The sequence below is a fragment of the Ranitomeya imitator genome, chromosome 4 (assembly GCF_032444005.1).
Source record: "Ranitomeya imitator isolate aRanImi1 chromosome 4, aRanImi1.pri, whole genome shotgun sequence".
NCBI classification, from domain to species: domain Eukaryota; kingdom Metazoa; phylum Chordata; class Amphibia; order Anura; family Dendrobatidae; genus Ranitomeya; species Ranitomeya imitator.
This window is the reverse complement of record NC_091285.1, coordinates 209,722,481-209,744,882: the sequence shown is the minus strand read 5'-3', so window position 1 is coordinate 209,744,882 and position 22,402 is coordinate 209,722,481. Positions and strand designations below refer to the sequence as shown.

Sequence of the window (22,402 nt, the reverse complement as noted above, 5' to 3'; positions counted from 1 at the left end):
CGCCTACTCCACGTATGCCTCCACCTCAACCCCGCCAACCCCAAAATCTACAAAGGCCACCAGACTACCAAATGGCAGGCTACAACCCCCAATCCCAATATGGCCACTTTTCCAGACCCAGTGATGTTGGCTGGTCCCAACCTGGGTTTGGACAACATGGCCATTTTGGGTTGGGGTATGATGCAAGCCAATATGTCCGTCAGCATGAGGCACAGAGACAATTGGCTTATGGTCACCACACAACTGGCCAATATGGACAAGGCCAGTATTCTGGCCCACAAGCCACTGCATCCTCACAGGATGAAGTCCCATCGGCCCAACAAAGGCCCCCTGACCAAGACCCAGAGCTGTCAACATCTCCACCACTAACTTACAGGGATCTGTAAATTTTTATTTTTGGGGGGGCTGCATTATGTTGTTTTTTGTGAGCTGCCTACCATGTTTGTTTTGTGTTTGGGCACCATTTCCACTTTGTCGTGGTTCCTTGTTTGAAATACAAAAAAAAGGTTTAAAAAAACTATATGACAAAAATATGGTTTAAAGTTACCAAAAAAGGCTTGGAAGTAAGAAGTAAGACAGGCAATTAACAGTAAAAAGAAAGCATTTGCACTACTAAAGCAGGATGGCACCATTGAAGCTCTAAAAAACTATAGGGAGAAAAATACTTTATCTAAAAAACTAATTAAAGCTGCCAAAAAGGAAACACAGAAGCACATTGCTAAGGAGAGTAAAACTAATCCCAAACTGTTCTTCAACTATATCAATAGTAAAAGAATAAAAAGTGAAAATGTAGGCCCCTTAAAAAATAGTGAGGAAAGAATGGTTGTAGATGACGAGGAAAAAGCTAACATATTAAACACCTTCTTCTCCACGGTATTCACGGTGGAAAATGAAATGCTAGGTGAAATCCCAAGAAACAATGAAAACCCTATATTAAAGGTCACAAATCTAACCCAAGAAGAGGTGCGAAACCGGCTAAATAAGATTAAAATAGATAAATCTCCGGGTCCGGATGGCATACACCCACGAGTACTAAGAGAACTAAATAATGTAATAGATAAACCATTATTTCTTATTTTTAGGGACTCTATAGCGACGGGGTCTGTTCCGCAGGACTGGCGCATAGCAAATGTGGTGCCAATATTCAAAAAGGGCTCTAAAAGTGAACCTGGAAATTATAGGCCAGTAACTCTAACCTCTATTGTTGGTAAAATATTTGAAGGGTTTCTGAGGGATGTTTTTCTGGATTATCTCAATGAGAATAACTGTTTAACTCCATATCAGCATGGGTTTATTCGGAATCGCTCCTGTCAAATCAATCTAATCAGTTTTTATGAAGAGGTAAGCTATAGGCTGGACCACGGTGAGTCATTGGACGTGGTATATCTCGATTTTTCCAAAGCGTTTGATACCGTGCCGCACAAGAGGTTGGTACACAAAATGAGAATGCTTGGTCTGGGGGAAAATGTGTGTAAATGGGTTAGTAACTGGCTTAGTGATAGAATGCAGAGGGTGGTTATAAATGGTATAGTCTCTAACTGGGTCGCTGTGACCAGTGCGGTACCGCAGGGGTCGGTATTGGGACCTGTTCTCTTCAACATATTCATTAATGATCTGGTAGGAGGTTTACACAGTAGAATATCGATATTTGCAGATGAAACAAAACTATGTAAAGCAGTTAATACAAGAGAAGATAGTATTCTGCTACAGATGGATCTGGATAAGTTGGAAACTTGGGCTGAAAGGTGGCAGATGAGGTTTAACAATGATAAATGTAAGGTTATACACATGGGAAGAAGGAATCAATATCAGAAAAAAGTACAGTCTCCAATAGTCCAAATTAGTATCAAAGAAGAAAAAACCAAAAAACTAATATATACAATAACTTTTATTTCAAAACCAAAGGATTAAAAAATAAGCACGACACCCAAACCCCTGATCATGGGAGTGGGTTAATAAAAATCTGGTCTGGTTAAAGCAGGCAAAAATACAGGGGACAAAAGATAGGGGGAAAAAGGGGAAACGAACGATTCTAAATGCCCCTAAAGATTATTCCCTGCCTGTCTGCGGAGGTTGGCACCCTCTTGAACGCACTATGGCGCCCCCGCTCCACGACGGCTCACCCTGAAAACCCTGTACGTCCCTAAATGTGATGATGTAAGATGCCTAATGATATATATCCAAATGGCCCACAACACCGGGCCCAAAGAAAAATAGAAATAGAACCAGCCTTCATAAACCAAATACCAGATAGTATTTTCACCAACAATAAACAGATCTGACCGCACAGGGCCCTACATCCTAATACACTACGTAAATAGGCTAAAGCTAGTACACCCTATTGAGTCCCTAGCAAAGAGTCCCTGCCTACCAGCGGAGGTTGGCACCCTCTTGAACGCAAAATGGCGCCCCCGCTCCTCGGCGGCTGTCCCTGTTGGCCCTTACATCGTCCCTAAAAATAAGGGACGCCTAGACAGAGATAGTGCCTAAGGGGCTAAAGCGGTGACCCGTATTTCTATGTCCCTCAGCCTTCGGTCAGACCAAAAAATGAGATATGAACTGTATAAAGACACACAAACTGGTGCTAGCTGTAATATATTTTAGATATACATATTTAGATATACACCCTGCACCTTCTAAGGTACTGAATACAAAATGGCTGTTAGACCCTTTAAAGATATATACATAAATGAGGACACACTGGCCTCAATAGTGCAGCCAGAAAAAAATCTCTCCCAACCACGATAGAAAACATTTAACATAAACAATAGAATAAAGTCCTATCGCAGATATTCAGAACACTGATGTCCTATGTGCGCCAATTGTATATCCACAGTATATCCACAGTTGGTGAAAGAATACCAAAGAACAGAAATAATAAAAAACCAGATCCACTTATCTGCGGTCCGGTTTTGCCTCTACGCGTTTCCCCCCCATGATATGGTTCTTCAGGAGGCAAATGGGAAAATAGACTTCCGTGTTTTCATATCACATCGGAGATGCATGCTGTGCCTTGTTGCAGGTGCAGGAAGTACATTGACCAGAACCCCTTTAAATAGCCCCCTCCTTCACAGTAGAAAATACAGGGGCTATAACCCATATAAACGCCCTATTGTTAAAGTTGTCCCATAGATGTAAAGACTTGCAGGGCCTCACGTTTACCTGACTTCATCTTTAGCCGCCATTGCTGCGTGCCCCATCGGCGTCCTCACACCGCGCATGCGCCGATAGTAGGCACTAGAGGTCAAAATGCATAGCCGGCGACTCAGTACACATTACGCCGCCATCTTGCCGTGCACCGCTCCTATTCCATTGCGCATGTGCCGATATTAGGCACTAGAGGTCGCGATGCACGGATAGCGGCTGCGCATGCGTCCAGTCGCCATTTTCTTGTATACAGCCCCTCATAAAAGAAAGGAAGACCACACATACCGCACACCACCAGAATGGAGCTACATACAAACAGGTGCCTACAAAACGTTGTCCTGTCTATATGGTGACCTACAGTGCACCTCGTTTTTCTTGACACACTTTATACCAACTCGACTCTAATTATACGCCAAAATGCACAGCACATACCTGCACACGCATTCCGGCCACCATTCTCTTGTGTGTCATCTCCAAATAGGTAACAACCATACAGGCACCGTATTGTCAGTACTAAGAAACAACACCTAAAACTCTTTATCAATATTTATATGTGATGGTGTATTAACCTGCAGCTAAATATATAGGTATACAAATCTATGTGTCCACAAGAGGATATACTCAGATATACACAAGACCCTCAAATAATGTCCCCCAAAATAATACAATTACATTTGGATATCTCACTGGGATGATTATTCCAAAGCATATTTTCTAGAACTGGGCACACGTGGTCCAATCAATTACATAAGGTCCGGAAAATGTAGATCCATGCTCACAACAACCTAACCCTAAATAGATAGTATATTGATAATTAGGAGTACACATAATTGATAGATAAACATCACACCCCTAAATATATATCATTTTTACTGCAAACCATCTAGTAGGTATGCAGTGCTGTCAAATCAATATCAGGGAAAAAGAAGGGGAACGAAAAACGAAATAGGCGAAAACAGTTCACACAAAGCAACCATAGGTTAACCGCTCGTTCAGTCCTCCAGGGACCACTGACTCCATCCTATATATCCACTGGGTTTCCTTTTGAAGAATAACCCTATCCCAATCACCCCTCCTTCCATTTTGTTTTACCACCTCCAGGACACAGAAGGAAAGGACCTTACTGTCACCCTGGTGTGTCTCCCAAACGTGACGAGCTATTGGGGTATCTCTAGCATTTTTTATATCCCCTAGATGTTCACCGATCCTCCTTCTAAATTCTCTTTTGGTCTTCCCTATGTAATTCTTCGAACATGTACATGTGGCCATATAGACCACACCAATCCAACTGTAAGATGCTCCAATGTTTTTTGAGCACACCAAAAACCCGATTGGACTGGTTATCAAAAGTCCCAATAATCCTCGGAATGTTATCGGCCTCTGGTTTCTCATTAACCTGTAGAAGAGAACTTCTCTCTCTACCCAAGGCATTCCTGAAAGCCGGTTCTAGTACCTCATCCGGGTAACCCCGATCCCGAAACCTCTCCCTCAGATCATATGCCTGTACCCTAAAGGTATCAGGACTGGAGCAATTTCTCCTTGTTCTCAGGTATTGGCCCCGAGGAATACCCCTTTTTAAAGGAACCGGGTGATGGCTCTCCCACCTTAACAGGGCATTGGTGGCTGTTGGTTTTCGGAACAAACTTGTGTCCAACGTCCCATTGGTGTTAATTCTAATCTTTACATCCAAAAAGGGCAGTTCACATCTATCACTCTCTGATGTAAACATAAGACCAAACCCATTGTTATTCAGACCCTGTGCAAAATTCTTAAACTCCGTTTCCGTCCCTCTCCATATGACCAGGACATCGTCTATATATCGGTACCAAGCCGATATCTTGTTGGTCCACCATTCCTCTACTCCAGAAAATACCACGGTTTCCTCCCACCAGCCCAGGAGGAGATTTGCATACGAGGGTGCACAAGAGCAACCCATCGCGGTCCCCCTGAGCTGGTGGAAGTACTTACCGTCAAACAAGAAATAGTTGTGGGTTAGAACGAACTCCATCAACTCCACAACGAATTTGTTGTGTCTCTCAAAGAAAATGGCTCTTGTCCTCAGATAGTACTCGAGAGCTCTCAGGCCCATGGTGTGGGGTATGCTGCTATATAGGGCTTCAACATCTATTGAGCCTAAGATCGTACCCTGTTCCACCACAATGCCATCGATCTTCTGGAGTAGGTCCGACGTGTCCCGTACATATGAGGGTAATGATGTTACAAACGGACGTAAGATGTTGTCTATATAGATACCAACATTCTGACTTAATGAACCAACACCCGAGACTATAGGGCGTCCCTTGAGAGGGGAAAGACCCTTATGAATTTTAGGGAGGGCATAAAAGGTTGGAATCATTGGGGTACGGGGAGTACGGGGAGTACGGGGAGTCAAGAACTTTCAAAAAAATGTCGATATTCGTGTAATCACCAGGGGGGGCATTGTACTGCTTTTTAGTTTAAGGTCAGTCTGTGGACCCAAGCCTCTCCCCCTCTCATTTTCCTCTAGGAGGTCTGTCAATGCATTACTTAATGCATTACTTAATGCATTGACAGACCTCCTATCGACAGTTTTTTGAAAGTGGTCGAGGATGACCTTAGGAAAATTGGCCGAAGAAATGGAGATACACCACCTAATTTGAGTGGTGAGGAATGGGAGGCTTTAGAGAAGTTGGAGAAGAATGACCAAATCATAGTTAAACCATCTGATAAAGGTGGCAATTTGGTCATCCTCGGCCACCAGAGATATGTCGGTATGTGTAAATTAATCCTCAATGATAGAGAGACCTACGGTATACTTGATAGTGATCCCACCGAAAGATTTATTGGGACATTAAGAATGATTTGGGATGCTGGTTTAGAAGATAAACTGATTTCCTACAATGAATACAAGTTCTTGACTCCCCGTACCCCAATGATTCCAACCTTTTATGCACTCCCTAAAATTCATAAGGGTCTTTCCCCTCTCAAGGGACGCCCTATAGTCTCGGGTGTTGGTTCATTAAGTCAGAATGTTGGTATCTATATAGACAACATCTTACGTCCGTTTGTAACATCATTACCCTCATATGTACGGGACACGTCGGACCTACTCCAGAAGATCGATGGCATTGTGGTGGAACAGGGTACGATCTTAGGCTCAATAGATGTTGAAGCCCTATATAGCAGCATACCCCACACCATGGGCCTGAGAGCTCTCGAGTACTATCTGAGGACAAGAGCCATTTTCTTTGAGAGACACAACAAATTCGTTGTGGAGTTGATGGAGTTCGTTCTAACCCACAACTATTTCTTGTTTGACGGTAAGTACTTCCACCAGCTCAGGGGGACCGCGATGGGTTGCTCTTGTGCACCCTCATATGCAAATCTCCTCCTGGGCTGGTGGGAGGAAACCGTGGTATTTTCTGGAGTAGAGGAATGGTGGACCAACAAGATATCGGCTTGGTACCGATATATAGACGATGTCCTGGTCATATGGAGAGGGACGGAAACGGAGTTTAAGAATTTTGCACAGGGTCTGAATAACAACGGGTTTGGTCTTATGTTTACATCAGAGAGTGATAGATGTGAACTGCCCTTTTTGGATGTAAAGATTAGAATTAACACCAATGGGACGTTGGACACAAGTTTGTTCCGAAAACCAACAGCCACCAATGCCCTGTTAAGGTGGGAGAGCCATCACCCGGTTCCTTTAAAAAGGGGTATTCCTCGGGGCCAATACCTGAGAACAAGGAGAAATTGCTCCAGTCCTGATACCTTTAGGGTACAGGTATATGATCTGAGGGAGAGGTTTCGGGATCGGGGTTACCCGGATGAGGTACTAGAACCGGCTTTCAGGAATGCCTTGGGTAGAGAGAGAAGTTCTCTTCTACAGGTTAATGAGAAACCAGAGGCCGATAACATTCCGAGGATTATTGGGACTTTTGATAACCAGTCCAATCGGGTTTTTGGTGTGCTCAAAAAACATTGGAGCATCTTACAGTTGGATGAGACCCTTACAGACTTTATCCCGGATAAACCCCAAATTACCTTCCGTAGAGGACGATCCCTAAAAGATCGACTTGTACACAGTCACTACAAAAGACCTAAACGTGAAGGAACTTGGTTGGACAGACGTATCAATGGTACATTTAGGTGCGGTAACTGTTCCTTCTGTGACTATGTAGCACCTGGCAAGAGTTTTACCAGTGCATTTAATGGAAGACTCTTTTTTTGTAGGGACTTTGCCAACTGTAAGACCATTGGTGTGGTCTATATGGCCACATGTACATGTTCGAAGAATTACATAGGGAAGACCAAAAGAGAATTTAGGAGGAGGATCGGTGAACATCTAGGGGATATAAAAAATGCTAGAGATACCCCAATAGCTCGTCACGTTTGGGAGACACACCAGGGTGACAGTAAGGTCCTTTCCTTCTGTGTCCTGGAGGTGGTAAAACAAAATGGAAGGAGGGGTGATTGGGATAGGGTTATTCTTCAAAAGGAAACCCAGTGGATATATAGGATGGAGTCAGTGGTCCCTGGAGGACTGAACGAGCGGTTAACCTATGGTTGCTTTGTGTGAACTGTTTTCGCCTATTTCGTTTTTCGTTCCCCTTCTTTTTCCCTGATATTGATTTGACAGCACTGCATACCTACTAGATGGTTTGCAGTAAAAATGATATATATTTAGGGGTGTGATGTTTATCTATCAATTATGTGTACTCCTAATTATCAATATACTATCTATTTAGGGTTAGGTTGTTGTGAGCATGGATCTACATTTTCCGGACCTTATGTAATTGATTGGACCATGTGTGCCCAGTTCTAGAAAATATGCTTTGGAATAATCATCCCAGTGAGATATCCAAATGTAATTGTATTATTTTGGGGGACATTATTTGAGGGTCTTGTGTATATCTGAGTATATCCTCTTGTGGACACATAGATTTGTATACCTATATATTTAGCTGCAGGTTAATACACCATCACATATAAATATTGATAAAGAGTTTTAGGTGTTGTTTCTTAGTACTGACAATACGGTGCCTGTATGGTTGTTACCTATTTGGAGATGACACACAAGAGAATGGTGGCCAGAATGCGTGTGCAGGTATGTGCTGTGCATTTTGGCGTATAATTAGAGTCGAGTTGGTATAAAGTGTGTCAAGAAAAACGAGGTGCACTGTAGGTCACCATATAGACAGGACAACGTTTTGTAGGCACCTGTTTGTATGTAGCTCCATTCTGGTGGTGTGCGGTCTGTGTGGTCTTCCTTTCTTTTATGAGGGGCTTTACACAAGAAAATGGCGACTGGACGCATGCGCAGCCGCTATCCTTGCATCGCGACCTCTAGTGCCTAATATCGGCACATGCGCAATGGAATAGGAGCGGTGCACGGCAAGATGGCGGCGTGATGTGTACTGAGTCGCCGGCTATGCATTTTGACCTCTAGTGCCTACTATCGGCGCATGCGCGGTGTGAGGACGCCGATGGGGCACGCAGCAATGGCGGCTAAAGATGAAGTCAGGTAAACGTGAGGCCCTGCAAGTCTTTACATCTATGGGACAACTTTAACAATAGGGCGTTTATATGGGTTATAGCCCCTGTATTTTCTACTGTGAAGGAGGGGGCTATTTAAAGGGGTTCTGGTCAATGTACTTCCTGCACCTGCAACAAGGCACAGCATGCATCTCCGATGTGATATGAAAACACGGAAGTCTATTTTCCCATTTGCCTCCTGAAGAACCATATCATGGGGGGGAAACGCGTAGAGGCAAAACCGGACCGCAGATAAGTGGATCTGGTTTTTTATTATTTCTGTTCTTTGGTATTCTTTCACCAACTGTGGATATACTGTGGATATACAATTGGCGCACATAGGACATCAGTGTTCTGAATATCTGCGATAGGACTTTATTCTATTGTTTATGTTAAATGTTTTCTATCGTGGTTGGGAGAGATTTTTTTCTGGCTGCACTATTGAGGCCAGTGTGTCCTCATTTATGTATATATCTTTAAAGGGTCTAACAGCCATTTTGTATTCAGTACCTTAGAAGGTGCAGGGTGTATATCTAAATATGTATATCTAAAATATATTACAGCTAGCACCAGTTTGTGTGTCTTTATACAGTTCATATCTCATTTTTTGGTCTGACCGAAGGCTGAGGGACATAGAAATACGGGTCACCGCTTTAGCCCCTTAGGCACTATCTCTGTCTAGGCGTCCCTTATTTTTAGGGACGGTGTAAGGGCCAACAGGGACAGCCGCCGAGGAGCGGGGGCGCCATTTTGCGTTCAAGAGGGTGCCAACCTCCGCTGGTAGGCAGGGACTCTTTGCTAGGGACTCAATAGGGTGTACTAGCTTTAGCCTATTTACGTAGTGTATTAGGATGTAGGGCCCTGTGCGGTCAGATCTGTTTATTGTTGGTGAAAATACTATCTGGTATTTGGTTTATGAAGGCTGGTTCTATTTCTATTTTTCTTTGGGCCCGGTGTTGTGGGCCATTTGGATATATATCATTAGGCATCTTACATCATCACATTTAGGGACGTACAGGGTTTTCAGGGTGAGCCGTCGTGGAGCGGGGGCGCCATAGTGCGTTCAAGAGGGTGCCAACCTCCGCAGACAGGCAGGGAATAATCTTTAGGGGCATTTAGAATCGTTCGTTTCCCCTTTTTCCCCCTATCTTTTGTCCCCTGTATTTTTGTCTGCTTTAACCAGACCAGATTTTTATTAACCCACTCCCATGATCAGGGGTTTGGGTGTCGTGCTTATTTTTTAATCCTTTGGTTTTGAAATAAAAGTTATTGTATATATAAGGAATCAATATCACCATTACACACTGAACGGGAAACCACTGGGTAAATCTGACAGGGAGAAGGACTTGGGGATCCTAGTTAATGATAAACTTACCTGGAGCAGCCAGTGCCAGGCAGCAGCTGCCAAGGCAAACAGGATCATGGGGTGAATTAAAAGAGGTCTGGATACACATGATGAGAGCATTATACTGCCTCTGTACAAATCCTTAGTTAGACCGCACATGGAGTACTGTGTCCAGTTTTGGGCACCGGTGCTCAGGAAGGATATAATGGAACTAGAGAGAGTACAAAGGAGGGCAACAAAATTAATAAAGGGGATGGGAGAACTACAATACCCAGATAGATTAGCGAAATTAGGATTATTTAGTCTAGAAAAAAGACGACTGAGGGGCGATCTAATAACCATGTATAAGTATATAAGGGGACAATACAAATATCACGCTGAGGATCTGTTTATACCAAGGAAGGTGACGGGCACAAGGGGGCATTCTTTGCGTCTGGAGGAGAGAAGGTTTTTCCACCAACATAGAAGAGGATTCTTTACTGTTAAGGCAGTGAAAATCTAGAATTGCTTGCCCGAGGAGGTGGTGATGGCGAACTCAGTCGAGGGGTTCAAGAGAGGCCTGGATGTCTTCCTGGAGCAGAACAATATTGTATCTAACAGTTATTAGGTTCTGTAGAAGGACGTAGATCTGGGGATTTATTATGATGGAATATAGGCTGAACTGGATGGACAAATGTCTTTTTTCGGCCTTACTAACTATGTTACTATGTTACTATGTATAAATAGATTAAGGGGTGCTCAACTGCTTAGTTGATAAAAAAGGTGCTCAGGAGAAAAAATGATCCAAAGTCAATAAAAAAAACACGTGAAGAAGTCACTTCCGAAATCACAACACATTAGAATTGACAGGATTGTGTCCAATCCAGACACTCGACGCACTAGACATCATGATATGAATACCAAATTCCAGAATAGAGGGTATCCCCATTCCATACTAGTCGACAGTACTAATGAAAACCGAACATCATTAGATCACAAAATCCCTCGGTTGGCTTTTGTGAGGACATTTCATCCCTTTAATTATCTCCTTAATCATTGTATACTGAAACATTGGAACATCTTACGGAGGGCATACCCTGAAGTTAAAGAATTCCATTCTAATCCCATCATTTGTAATAAAAGGTCCCAGAACTTAAGAAATTTTCTGGTTCGAGCTGACGTAGGTTCACCCAATAGGAGACAAATACAAAAGGTTCTTTCTGCACCACGTAATGGAACCTTTCCATGTTTAAGCTGTCTGCAATGTTCAAATATTACCAAAGGGGATTCCTTTACTCATCCACGGACAGGTAAAAGATATCCCATTAAGGGACATTTCTCCTGTGATTCATCCTATGTGGTGTACCTTATAAAGTGTCCATGCGGTCTCGGATATGTGGGAGAAACTACCCAGCATATCCGAGACCGCATTTCTCAACATAAATCTACCATCAGATGTGGGAGAACACTTCTCCCCATCCCGGCTCATTTTTTAGAACACCATCATGGTATTTCCCAATTACGATATCAAATCATTGGCCACGTTCCTCCATTGAGAAGGGGAGGTGATAGAATTCAGAGACTTAAGGATCGAGAATCCTTTTGGATTCATACACTTCAGACTCTGACTCCTTTGGGTCTCAATAGGGAGTATGAATTCCGTCTTTGAAATGCTAGCCCATTCATCATCTTGACCTCTATATTTTATCATTATTCCTATACATGGTTCCCCGTCGGAATCTCAGTCCTCTGGATACACTTATATGAAAACTAATGTTGTTTCAATATTCTGGACATGATGCATTTAGACTGTCTCTCTTTACCTATATATATTTAGGTTTTTCAAATATATATAATTTTTTATAAGAGGACATATTATGTACATGTATGTTATATAATTATGCACCCCTCCTCTGTTAACTCTTCCTTTTCTCCTTTTTACAGTTCACCAGCGGAGGTCCGAGATAAATGTAGCGCCGCGATCAATCTACGCATGCGCACTCACTATCTTTCTATATTAAGTGGGACTCGGTCTTTTCCGACTTTTTCCGGAGGGTACATGCGCACTAAACTCGGCGTCCCCCTGATTCCGGAAGCACTATCTCACATACGGGCACCGGAAGTATAAAAAGCCGGCCTTGTGCGTCCTCACCACAGGACTCTCTGTTGTCATCACATCCAGCTCCTGCTCTCGGACCGCACAACACGGTGGCACGTTTGGCGACGTTCTTTTCCATCCATACACTGAAGGTAACTCCATCGCAGAGGACCGCTTGTGTATTTGAGTGCCTTGGACATTTTTTTTTTTTTTTTTTTTTTTTTTGGGGTAGCCCCTGCTTGGACATAATGTTTTTTTCCACTTTATCCTATAACCAAGAAGAAGCCTCTTCTATTATTTCACAGATCACCACCCCTGGAACTTTTTTGCACACTCCCTCAGAGGAACTTCGCACCAGGGAATTTGAAAAAGATTTGAGACGGTTTACAGCATTAGACCTTCATAGTATTACCTTGGCGGAATATCACCGGGTACAACGTATCCCAAGAGGCCTAAGAGTACCACTCAGACCTACTTTGTTTCAAGAAAACACAGAATTTTGTACCAAGTTCGAATCTATACTTAATAAATGCTCTATGGATTTGATTGTACTAACAATTGATTTCTTACAGAAAGAGATTTCTGAACTTCAGACCAAGATTACATCATCAGAACAGCAGTTGAAGAGTACTTCTTCACCAGAAGATTTCCAGATTCTGAAGGAGAAAATAGACAAAAATGTTTCGGACTTACGTGACACTCTACAGGCCAGGAAGAGGAATAAGTTCCTGCGAGATACCGAAGATTATAGGAACAATCAAGTCTATTGCTGGCAGTCGACTAGTTCCTTTAGAAACCGGAGACCCATCCGACGGGAATACAGCCCCATTTCCACTAGTTCAGACAGTGATTTCGGCACCACCCGTTCCTCTTTTTTAGAACCATGTCGTGCTCGGGGCAATCGAGGAAGACGAGGAGGGGGAGGAGACTACGGCCAAGATCTACACAGGATGACGACCAGATCTCAGGTACGGACATTTCCTCGAATATTGTCTACAACATCTCCTCATACTGTCTCTCCCCGTCAGAAATGACCATATTACAAAAAGGTTTGAGTTTTTGTCCGGTACCCAGATTTAGCACTTTCCAGCTGGAACAGGAACTTTATCGTTTCTTCAGAAATGTGAGACTTAAAGCGCATTTTTCAAACTCATCCATTTCTACTGCATTGCCTCCTGAGCCTATAGAGAACGTTTTTACTTCTCAAGCGTTAAATTTACGTGTACCGAGTACTTTCCAACCACCACATTTTTATCATCCAGTGGAAACGTATATTGATTTTGTTAAAAAAGACATCCAAGAGGTTCTGGGGTCAATTGTGAGAGGGGATATTCATATTAAAAATAATCTCACCAATGATGAACATAGGGCCTTGCTTACCTTGAAAGAGAATAAGGAGTTAACTATAAAACCGGCGGACAAGGGGGGTGCGATTGTTATATTAGATCGGAGTTACTATATGGACGAGATACGTAATCAGCTTAACGATCTGGACACATATCAACCCGTTAGTTATAACCCTTCCTTTTCCATAGCCAGAGAGATCAAGGAACTTATTACTCATTATAGGGGACTGGGTACTATAGATGAAAAACTGGGGCACTTTTTGATTAATCCACATCCTGTCATACCTGTGTTCTATACTCTTCCTAAAGTACACAAACATCTGACAAAACCCCCCGGACGCCCTATAGTAGCGTCTACCAACTCCATTTTTTCTCCTCTGGCCATCACCCTGGATAAGATTTTGTCCCCCCTTGTACCGCTTATAGTCTCTTTTTTGAAAGATACTACAGACTTTTTGATTTCCCTACAAGGTCTTGGCACTTTACCCAGAGATTGTATATTAGTATCTATGGACGTTAACAGTTTATATACCAGCATTAGACATGTGGATGGTGTGGAGGCAGTTATGCTGTTTCTTTCCCAACATACCAACTTTTCAATTGATCAACTCAATTTCTGTAAAGATTTACTTACACTCATCTTAACAAAAAACTTTTTTCTTTTTGAAGATCAATTTTACATACAAAAGAGGGGGACTGCTATGGGATCTAACGTGGCCCCCCCATATGCAAATATATTTATGGGACAATTTGCGACTTCATACATATATCCACACCCCAGCTTTAAATTACATGTAATTTACTGGAAACGTTTCATAGACGACATTTTTTTCATTTGGACCGGTGATGACAAGACCCTTCTCTCTTTCTATAAGGATCTTAATGAATATGTACCTGGCCTTACCTTCTCAATTAGTCATGATTCGTGTTCGATGAATTTTTTGGATACTACCGTTATTATTAAAGAGGACAGAAATATAGAAACCGATTTATATGTGAAACCTACTGACAAGAACAGTTTGCTGAGATATGACAGTTGTCATCCCAAACACGTGAAGAAGTCACTTCCGAAATCACAACACATTAGAATTGACAGGATTGTGTCCAATCCAGACACTCGACGCACTAGACATCATGATATGAATACCAAATTCCAGAATAGAGGGTATCCCCATTCCATACTAGTCGACAGTACTAATGAAAACCGAACATCATTAGATCACAAAATCCCTCGGTTGGCTTTTGTGAGGACATTTCATCCCTTTAATTATCTCCTTAATCATTGTATACTGAAACATTGGAACATCTTACGGAGGGCATACCCTGAAGTTAAAGAATTCCATTCTAATCCCATCATTTGTAATAAAAGGTCCCAGAACTTAAGAAATTTTCTGGTTCGAGCTGACGTAGGTTCACCCAATAGGAGACAAATACAAAAGGTTCTTTCTGCACCACGTAATGGAACCTTTCCATGTTTAAGCTGTCTGCAATGTTCAAATATTACCAAAGGGGATTCCTTTACTCATCCACGGACAGGTAAAAGATATCCCATTAAGGGACATTTCTCCTGTGATTCATCCTATGTGGTGTACCTTATAAAGTGTCCATGCGGTCTCGGATATGTGGGAGAAACTACCCAGCATATCCGAGACCGCATTTCTCAACATAAATCTACCATCAGATGTGGGAGAACACTTCTCCCCATCCCGGCTCATTTTTTAGAACACCATCATGATATTTCCCAATTACGATATCAAATCATTGACCACGTTCCTCCTTTGAGAAGGGGAGGTGAAAGAATTCAGAGACTTAAGGATCGAGAATCCTTTTGGATTCATACACTTCAGACTCTGACTCCTTTGGGTCTCAATAGGGAGTATGAATTCCGTCTTTGAAATGCTAGCCCATTCATCATCTTGACCTCTATATTTTATCATTATTCCTATACATGGTTCCCCGTCGGAATCTCAGTCCTCTGGATACACTTATATGAAAACTAATGTTGTTTCAATATTCTGGACATGATGCATTTAGACTGTCTCTCTTTACCTATATATATTTAGGTTTTTCAAATATATATAATTTTTTATAAGAGGACATATTATGTACATGTATGTTATATAATTATGCACCCCTCCTCTGTTAACTCTTCCTTTTCTCCTTTTTACAGTTCACCAGCGGAGGTCCGAGATAAATGTAGCGCCGCGATCAATCTACGCATGCGCACTCACTATCTTTCTATATTAAGTGGGACTCGGTCTTTTCCGACTTTTTCCCGAGGGTACATGCGCACTAAACTCGGCGTCCCCCTGATTCCGGAAGCACTATCTCACACACGGGCACCGGAAGTATAAAAAGCCGGCCTTGTGCGTCCTCACCACAGGACTCTCTGTTGTCATCACATCCAGCTCCTGCTCTCGGACCGCACAACACGGTGGCACGTTTGGCGACGTTCTTTTCCATCCATACACTGAAGGTAACTCCATCGCAGAGGACCGCTTGTGTATTTGAGTGCCTCGGACATTTTTTTTTTTTTTTCCACCCTTTTTTTCCACCCTCTTTTGTTTTTTACCTTTTCCCCTCCCCTTTTATGAGGTTATATGAAGTTTTTTTCTATACTTACAGCGCTGCGTGATATTTTTCCCTTGAGGAAATTGTTTCAAGTAAGACCTTTATATACTGGGTGATTCAATTAACACTATATATCCATTATACCTTCTGGTATTGCTTATAGTCACGGGTGTAGACGTACTTTTCTCTGCTGATCTGACTTTATTTTAGTGTTTTGAGGAGGCCTCTCTTTATAGGATGTTATTTTGGGTTATGCCCATTTCATATGTTCTATTGTTTATATCTCTACATCAGATGTCCTATAGACCTGGTTAGATTAATGTATAGTAATCATTTTCTTGGATTGGGAACTCCAACCGACTTTTTTTTGTGTTTTCGTTTTTTCCTTTTTTTCTTTCTACACATGTTTTTTACTTATATTTTGTTCTTATATATGTTTCAGCTACAGATGTTTCTTGAGGAAGGCTATTTGGCCGAAACGTTGAACTACATGTCTGTATATAGAATCCTATACCTATGAAATATTTATGTGGGGATTATCGCTTCACGGACAAATTGGAGTCCTGAATCATTTATGTTTATAAGGAACATATGCATATGGAAATTTTTGGTTATACAAATTTCTTTTGGATAAGGAGTCCCATCTTTTGGACACTTCATGTTTGAATTAAAAATTTTATGTTACTATGTATGTTACTGAAAAGTTATCACAAAAGCCAATTGATGTTTGTGGATTAATCATTTTTGCATCACACACATATTCCGAAAACATAAACATATGGTCATTAAGGAAACACAACACACACACAGTACTGTTTCAGTGGATGAAAATAGTATATTTCTCAAAGATATCTTGAAAATAATGAAATCACAACTGAGAAATAGCATAATCTTGCCAGGGAGTAGAACCCTGAGCAGAAACAAAAAAATTGGTCAAAACATCCCTAACTTTTAGGCCAGAAAAGGGACGGCGCGGAGGAGGGCCATGTGGTGTTGGCCTAATTACACTATGCAACATGTGTTCATCATTACCATCTGAGAAGCAATCATGTATGCGGGTATAGTTGTGCAAAATTACTGATACTTTGATAACTTAATTTACTGTAGCCTCACTGAGCTGTATGGCAGCCTGTAGGACACGCCATTTGGCCACCAGAATACCAAAGGCGCACTCCACCAGTCTCCGCGCCCTAGAAAGGCGCAAGTTAAATATCCTCCGACGGTGGTCCAGGTTGCGCCGGGGATAAGGCCTCATGACGTGTCTGGCGAGTTGGAACGCCTCATCTCCCACAAAAAAAAAGGTAGTGCTTCTGCAGTGGAGCCTGGGAGTTGTTGTGGTGGTGGGAGATGTAACTGGTTGTCACGTAGCCGCCGACCCATTATAGATGAATTGAAGACCCTAGAGTCTCCAGTTCGGCCATAGGCCCCAATGTCTACAATTATAAACCTGTAGTTACTGTCAACTACAGCTAACAGAACTAAAGAGAAAAACTGCTTATAATTGTAGAATTGGGAGCCAGAGTTCGGCGGCTTACGAACCCTGATATGTTTTCCATCCACCGCTCCAATGCAGTTTGGGAAGTCACAATTGACCTGGAACCCACAGGCTATTTTGAGCCAATCAGCCTGTTTTGGCTCAGGCATCACAAGGTCCTTGAGTCTATCCCATATTTGCCAGAAATTGTGGACCGGCCAATCAAAAATTCCAGGTGGAGTCCCGCAAAGGACAATCCAGTGGACAGGAATCTGAAAGTGAAACAAAAAAAAAAAAAAGGTATGTTTCAAGAGTGAACACAAAACATGAATAAGCACAATCATATGTGCATTTTTCTGATACTAGATTAACACTGGAAAGGGAAAAATGTCCTTAAGGTGCTTAACTATAACAGTTACGTCACTTTGACACATCTGCTTGGGACATAATTTACACATATTCCGGCCAAAAACAGATTGAAAAAAAAAAATAACAGAAAAAAGATCATCAACATACAGTATGTGAGGATGTAGAATACATATCGTAACATAAGGAGAAGACGCTCCTCGGCGGAGATGGCTTTGCGCATCCTTGTGTCCTGAAATGTGATTCCTGGGCGTAATATCGCCAACAATCTGTCAAATGTTTGGATTGTCATGCGACAGTAGAGATAAAACTTTTCTGGATGTTCCCGCAGAGCTGTATAGAGCCTATGAAAATGGCCTTTAGTGAGGCGTTTAGTCAAAAGAGGATGCACCCACATTCTTCTCCTCCTCCTTCGCGGATCCACAATCACAGGGTATGGGTGCCCATACCGACGAGACAATAGCCAGTTAAACAAAACCCACTGCGTTGGGGTGAACTGGAGGTGGTCAGACATGGTACAAATGTTACCACAACACTACAACAGATGTCAAACCACAAAATGACCATATGGGAGTGAGCCACCTGTTGTAGAGGCCTTAAATAGGGTTGATGAGGGTAATTTAAATCAATTTCACCTTCCAAAACCGTTAAATGTCCATTTTGTCAGGTTGCGTGAAAAATACGCATTACGGTGGGCATACGGATTACATACGCAACATTACATGCGCAAAATACGTGACCACACCTTGCCTACGGAGTACTTACGGATCACCGTATTTTGAATTTTGAGGCGTATTACGACCGTAGAATACGGACCGTATTTTTATACGCTGAGTGTGAGGCCGGCCTTACTCTTTGCCACATGGGTTTTTTTTGCCTTCCTCTGGATCAACATGTTAGGGCATGTTAGGTTAGGCTATGGGTTGAACTAAATGGACTTAAAGTCTTCCTTCTACCTTAATAACTATGTTACAAAGGGGCCTGGATGGGGGACATTATTACTGTGGGGCTAATTAAGGGATAATGTTACTGAAGTGATGTAGTTTATTTTTTGAGGATACTGTTTTCAATGGGGAGGTCCTGTTACTGTGCAGAGCGACACTGTCACCTTTTTTCTTTTTTTATATCATCTGGTGTAGTGTGGAAGTTGGGAAAAAATTAAGTAATGTGCTCTGCAAGCAGTGCTCTCGATAACTCTGGTATTTCCTGCAGAGATGAGTCCTGGCTGGAAGAAGTAAAGGAAATCTGTGCTGGATGAAGATGAAAAGCGAAGATAAAGGACTTCACCTGGAGATGTCACTGGTGAGTTAATGTATTACATGTTCATGCGCACTATACACTATATACTGTGTACAGAGCTCCTGTGTATAATGTTACCGGTGATCACTGTATTACCTGTTCACTGACACTATATACAGAGCTCCTGTGTATAAAGTCACTGGTGATCACTCTATTTACTATACATTGACACTATACACTATATACAGAGCTCCTGTGTACAATGTCTCCGGTGATTACTGTATTACCTGTACACGGACACTGTATACTAAGTACAGATCTCCTGTGTATAGTAGCACTTATGGTGAGATTAGTGTTGTGTTTTTTTTTTAATGATTAGTATTGTGGTATTCGGTCACTATGTGGTGGCAATATGTGATCTGGTCATGGTGCGGTGGTATTTGTTCCGTGTTTGTGGTATCATTAGGTCACTGTGGTGGTGTTATGTGGTCTGGTCATGGTGTGGTTGTTTTTGACCCTTGTATGTAAAATTATTTGTCATTTTAAAAATTTAAAAATAAATAAAAATATAGCTAAAGAGTATTGGATATTATAACAAATATTTAATAAATAACAGAAGATTAGTGGCCTGCCAAAAGAGTCTACCTTGTGGTGGCGGATTAAAAAATCTTTTTGGCCAAAACAAAGCTGCTGGCTATGTATATGTTTTGGTGATGGGAACTGTTAATGTGTGATTGGTGGGGATGTGGCGCAGATGTGGAGTTTTTCCAAGAGAGGATGATGGGACTGTTGATGGTTCAAGGGGTGGAGACCAGGCTGGGGTGGAGCCTGGGAGAATCTCAAGTGGGCTCCAAAATGTTTCAAGTATGGGGCCCTGAAATTCCTAGTGGCAGCCCTGCTTGTGAACCACCAAGAGTGTGTATCTTTCTGAAGAGAAGCCAGTAAAGTTCACATTTGACTGGAAAAGTTATTATTTCACCTTTTCCCGTAACCTAGAACCATCATTGTAAATACCACTCAGTGACTCAGCTGTACTTTATTCAACTCTGGATATAAAAATTCACATATAGAGTAAATTTACATAAAAGTTGAGTAACTGTTTGTACACACTATGAAATTACAGTTTAAATATAAACATGCAGAGTAATTGGCAGTTATGTATCCAAAAGAACTATCAAAACCTATACATATGATACGCAGCTAATTAGAATGCGAAACAATTGCTTTTATTAATTCATTTGTACAAACAATGATAATTTTTTTTCTTTTTTTGTGTGAAACTTTTTCCCTTTCCCTTAAACTTTTTATCATTGTTTGTTCAGATGAATAAAAGCAATTTTTTTTCTCGCATTCTTTGAAATTATGCTTATAAGTGCACATATCCTTTAAAGTTGCTATCCAGGATGGAACTGTTCTGATTCCGGGCGCCCCACTAATTAGCTGAAAACCGATTTGGCAGCAGCCAGAACTAAGCAACATATGTACACAAATCAACATTACTTGGTAGCGGAGTATTGCATTTTATCTCCCATTCAAATGACACTTTACTATGAAAAGTCACCTGAAAAGAAAGATACACTTAAAGATTTGGTGTTTGCATGTCCAAACCAGTAGTGTCTTCAAAAACACAGAACAGGTGAATATATTTTACAAATAGTTTTTCTCAGTTAGTTCCACTCCTGATTTTGGCTTACAAACACTGATGCAAAATGCTGACCAAATACTGCTAGTGTGAATAAGCACTAAATCTGAGGAAAAATGTGTCACTGCATTAATTAAGTTAATCAAGGGCTTGCTCACACTGGCGTATAAATTGGATGAGTGCAATGCAAGGAAACATCGCATTGCACTCTGACTAATGTTAGTAAATGAGGCAGTGTTAATCTGTGAGTTTTTTCTTAGCACTGATTAGACTGAGAAGATATCACAGCATGCTGCGATTATCTGCGAGAATCGGATCGCACCAGCCAATGCAAGTCAATGGGTGTAAAAAAAAAAAATCACATGGCACACGGATCAAGCGTGTGCTATTTGATTTTTACATACACATGTGAGCAGGTTACAGGATGCAGTGAGGCACAAGAGGCAGAGCAAGGGTTAGTGACTTTAATTGAGCAGGGGATACTCCACGCAGGGAGATTAGCAGTTTAAATGGGGGAAATAGGTGATTATATGCAGTATTAAAGAACAGTGAATGCAACAACAGCAGTTCTCTTGGTTAACTTATCGTGTGGATTGGTCCTCAGGTCGTGGATGTTGCTGGGCCGAAGATGGTACCCAAAACGACGGCGCGATGCTGGTCTGTTGAGGTATTATGGGTAACGAGGATTCGTCTTCTGGTGGCAGCAGTTGGTCTCCACATTTTCACACTGGCAACAGGAGCTTTTTTATACTCATACTTCCTCTTACTTCAGAAAGCGTTCACAGGAGTTTTCTTTTCAGCAGAGGCAGGTATATAATGGCACATAACACCTCTCTATACACAGCTGATAACAGGATCTACCATTTATAATAGACGATGTCACAGCTGATTCTGCGCCCCCTCATTCACAATGACCTTTGCCCAGGTTCATTGGACACTTCAATAGTATAGATAGATAGATTGAGTCTAAGAAAGCCACAGTAAAAATTTAAATACAATTATTTTAACCCTTTATCCCATATGACGTACTATCCCGCCGAGGTGACCTGGGACTTAAGTTCCAGTGACGGGATAGAACGTCATATGCGATCGGCCGCGCTCATGGGGGGAGCGCGGCCGATCGCAGCCGGGTGTCAGCAAACTATCACAGCTGACATCCGGCACTATATGCCAGGAGCGGTCACGGACCGCTCCTGGCACAATAACCCCTGGAACACTGTGATCAAACATGATCGCAGCGTTCCGGCAGCATAGGGGAGCATTGTGCAGGGAGGGGGCTCCCTGCATGCTTCAGTGAGACCCTCAGAGCAACGCAATGTGATTGCGTTGCTCCGAGGGTCTCCTACCTCCTTCTCCCTGGAGGCCCGGATCCAAAATGGCTGCGGGGCTGCTTCCGGGTCCTGCAGGGAGGTGGCTTACCAACGCCTTCTCTGAGCAGGCACTGGTAAGCCTGCAGCCCTGAGTGTCAGATCACTGGTCTGACACAGTGCTCTGCAAAGTGTCTGATCAGCGATCTGACCCTATAACATGATGCCCCCCCAGGGCAATGTTATAACGTTAAAAAAAATATTCACATGTGTAAATAAAAAGAAGAAAAAAATTCCTAAATAAACAAACAAACAAAAATATTGTTCCCATAAATATATTTCTTTATCTAAATAAATAATAAAAAAAACAA

The 22,402-nt window shown here is 42.0% G+C and overlaps 1 protein-coding gene across 1 annotated transcript in view; it reads left to right on the top strand.

Annotated features, from left to right (window-relative positions):
* The window catches only part of LOC138674037 (uncharacterized), a 29,103-nt gene extending 12,450 nt beyond the window's left edge, over positions 1 to 16,653 (top strand). The window contains exons 2-4 of the mRNA XM_069762008.1: positions 11,933 to 13,054; positions 15,603 to 15,908; positions 16,446 to 16,653. Of these exons, the coding sequence (XP_069618109.1) occupies positions 12,335 to 13,054; positions 15,603 to 15,626 (744 nt within the window). The 5' untranslated portion in view covers positions 11,933 to 12,334 and the 3' untranslated portion in view covers positions 15,627 to 15,908; positions 16,446 to 16,653. The remainder of the gene's footprint in view (positions 1 to 11,932; positions 13,055 to 15,602; positions 15,909 to 16,445) is intronic.
* Positions 16,654 to 22,402: the final 5,749 nt, after the last annotated feature.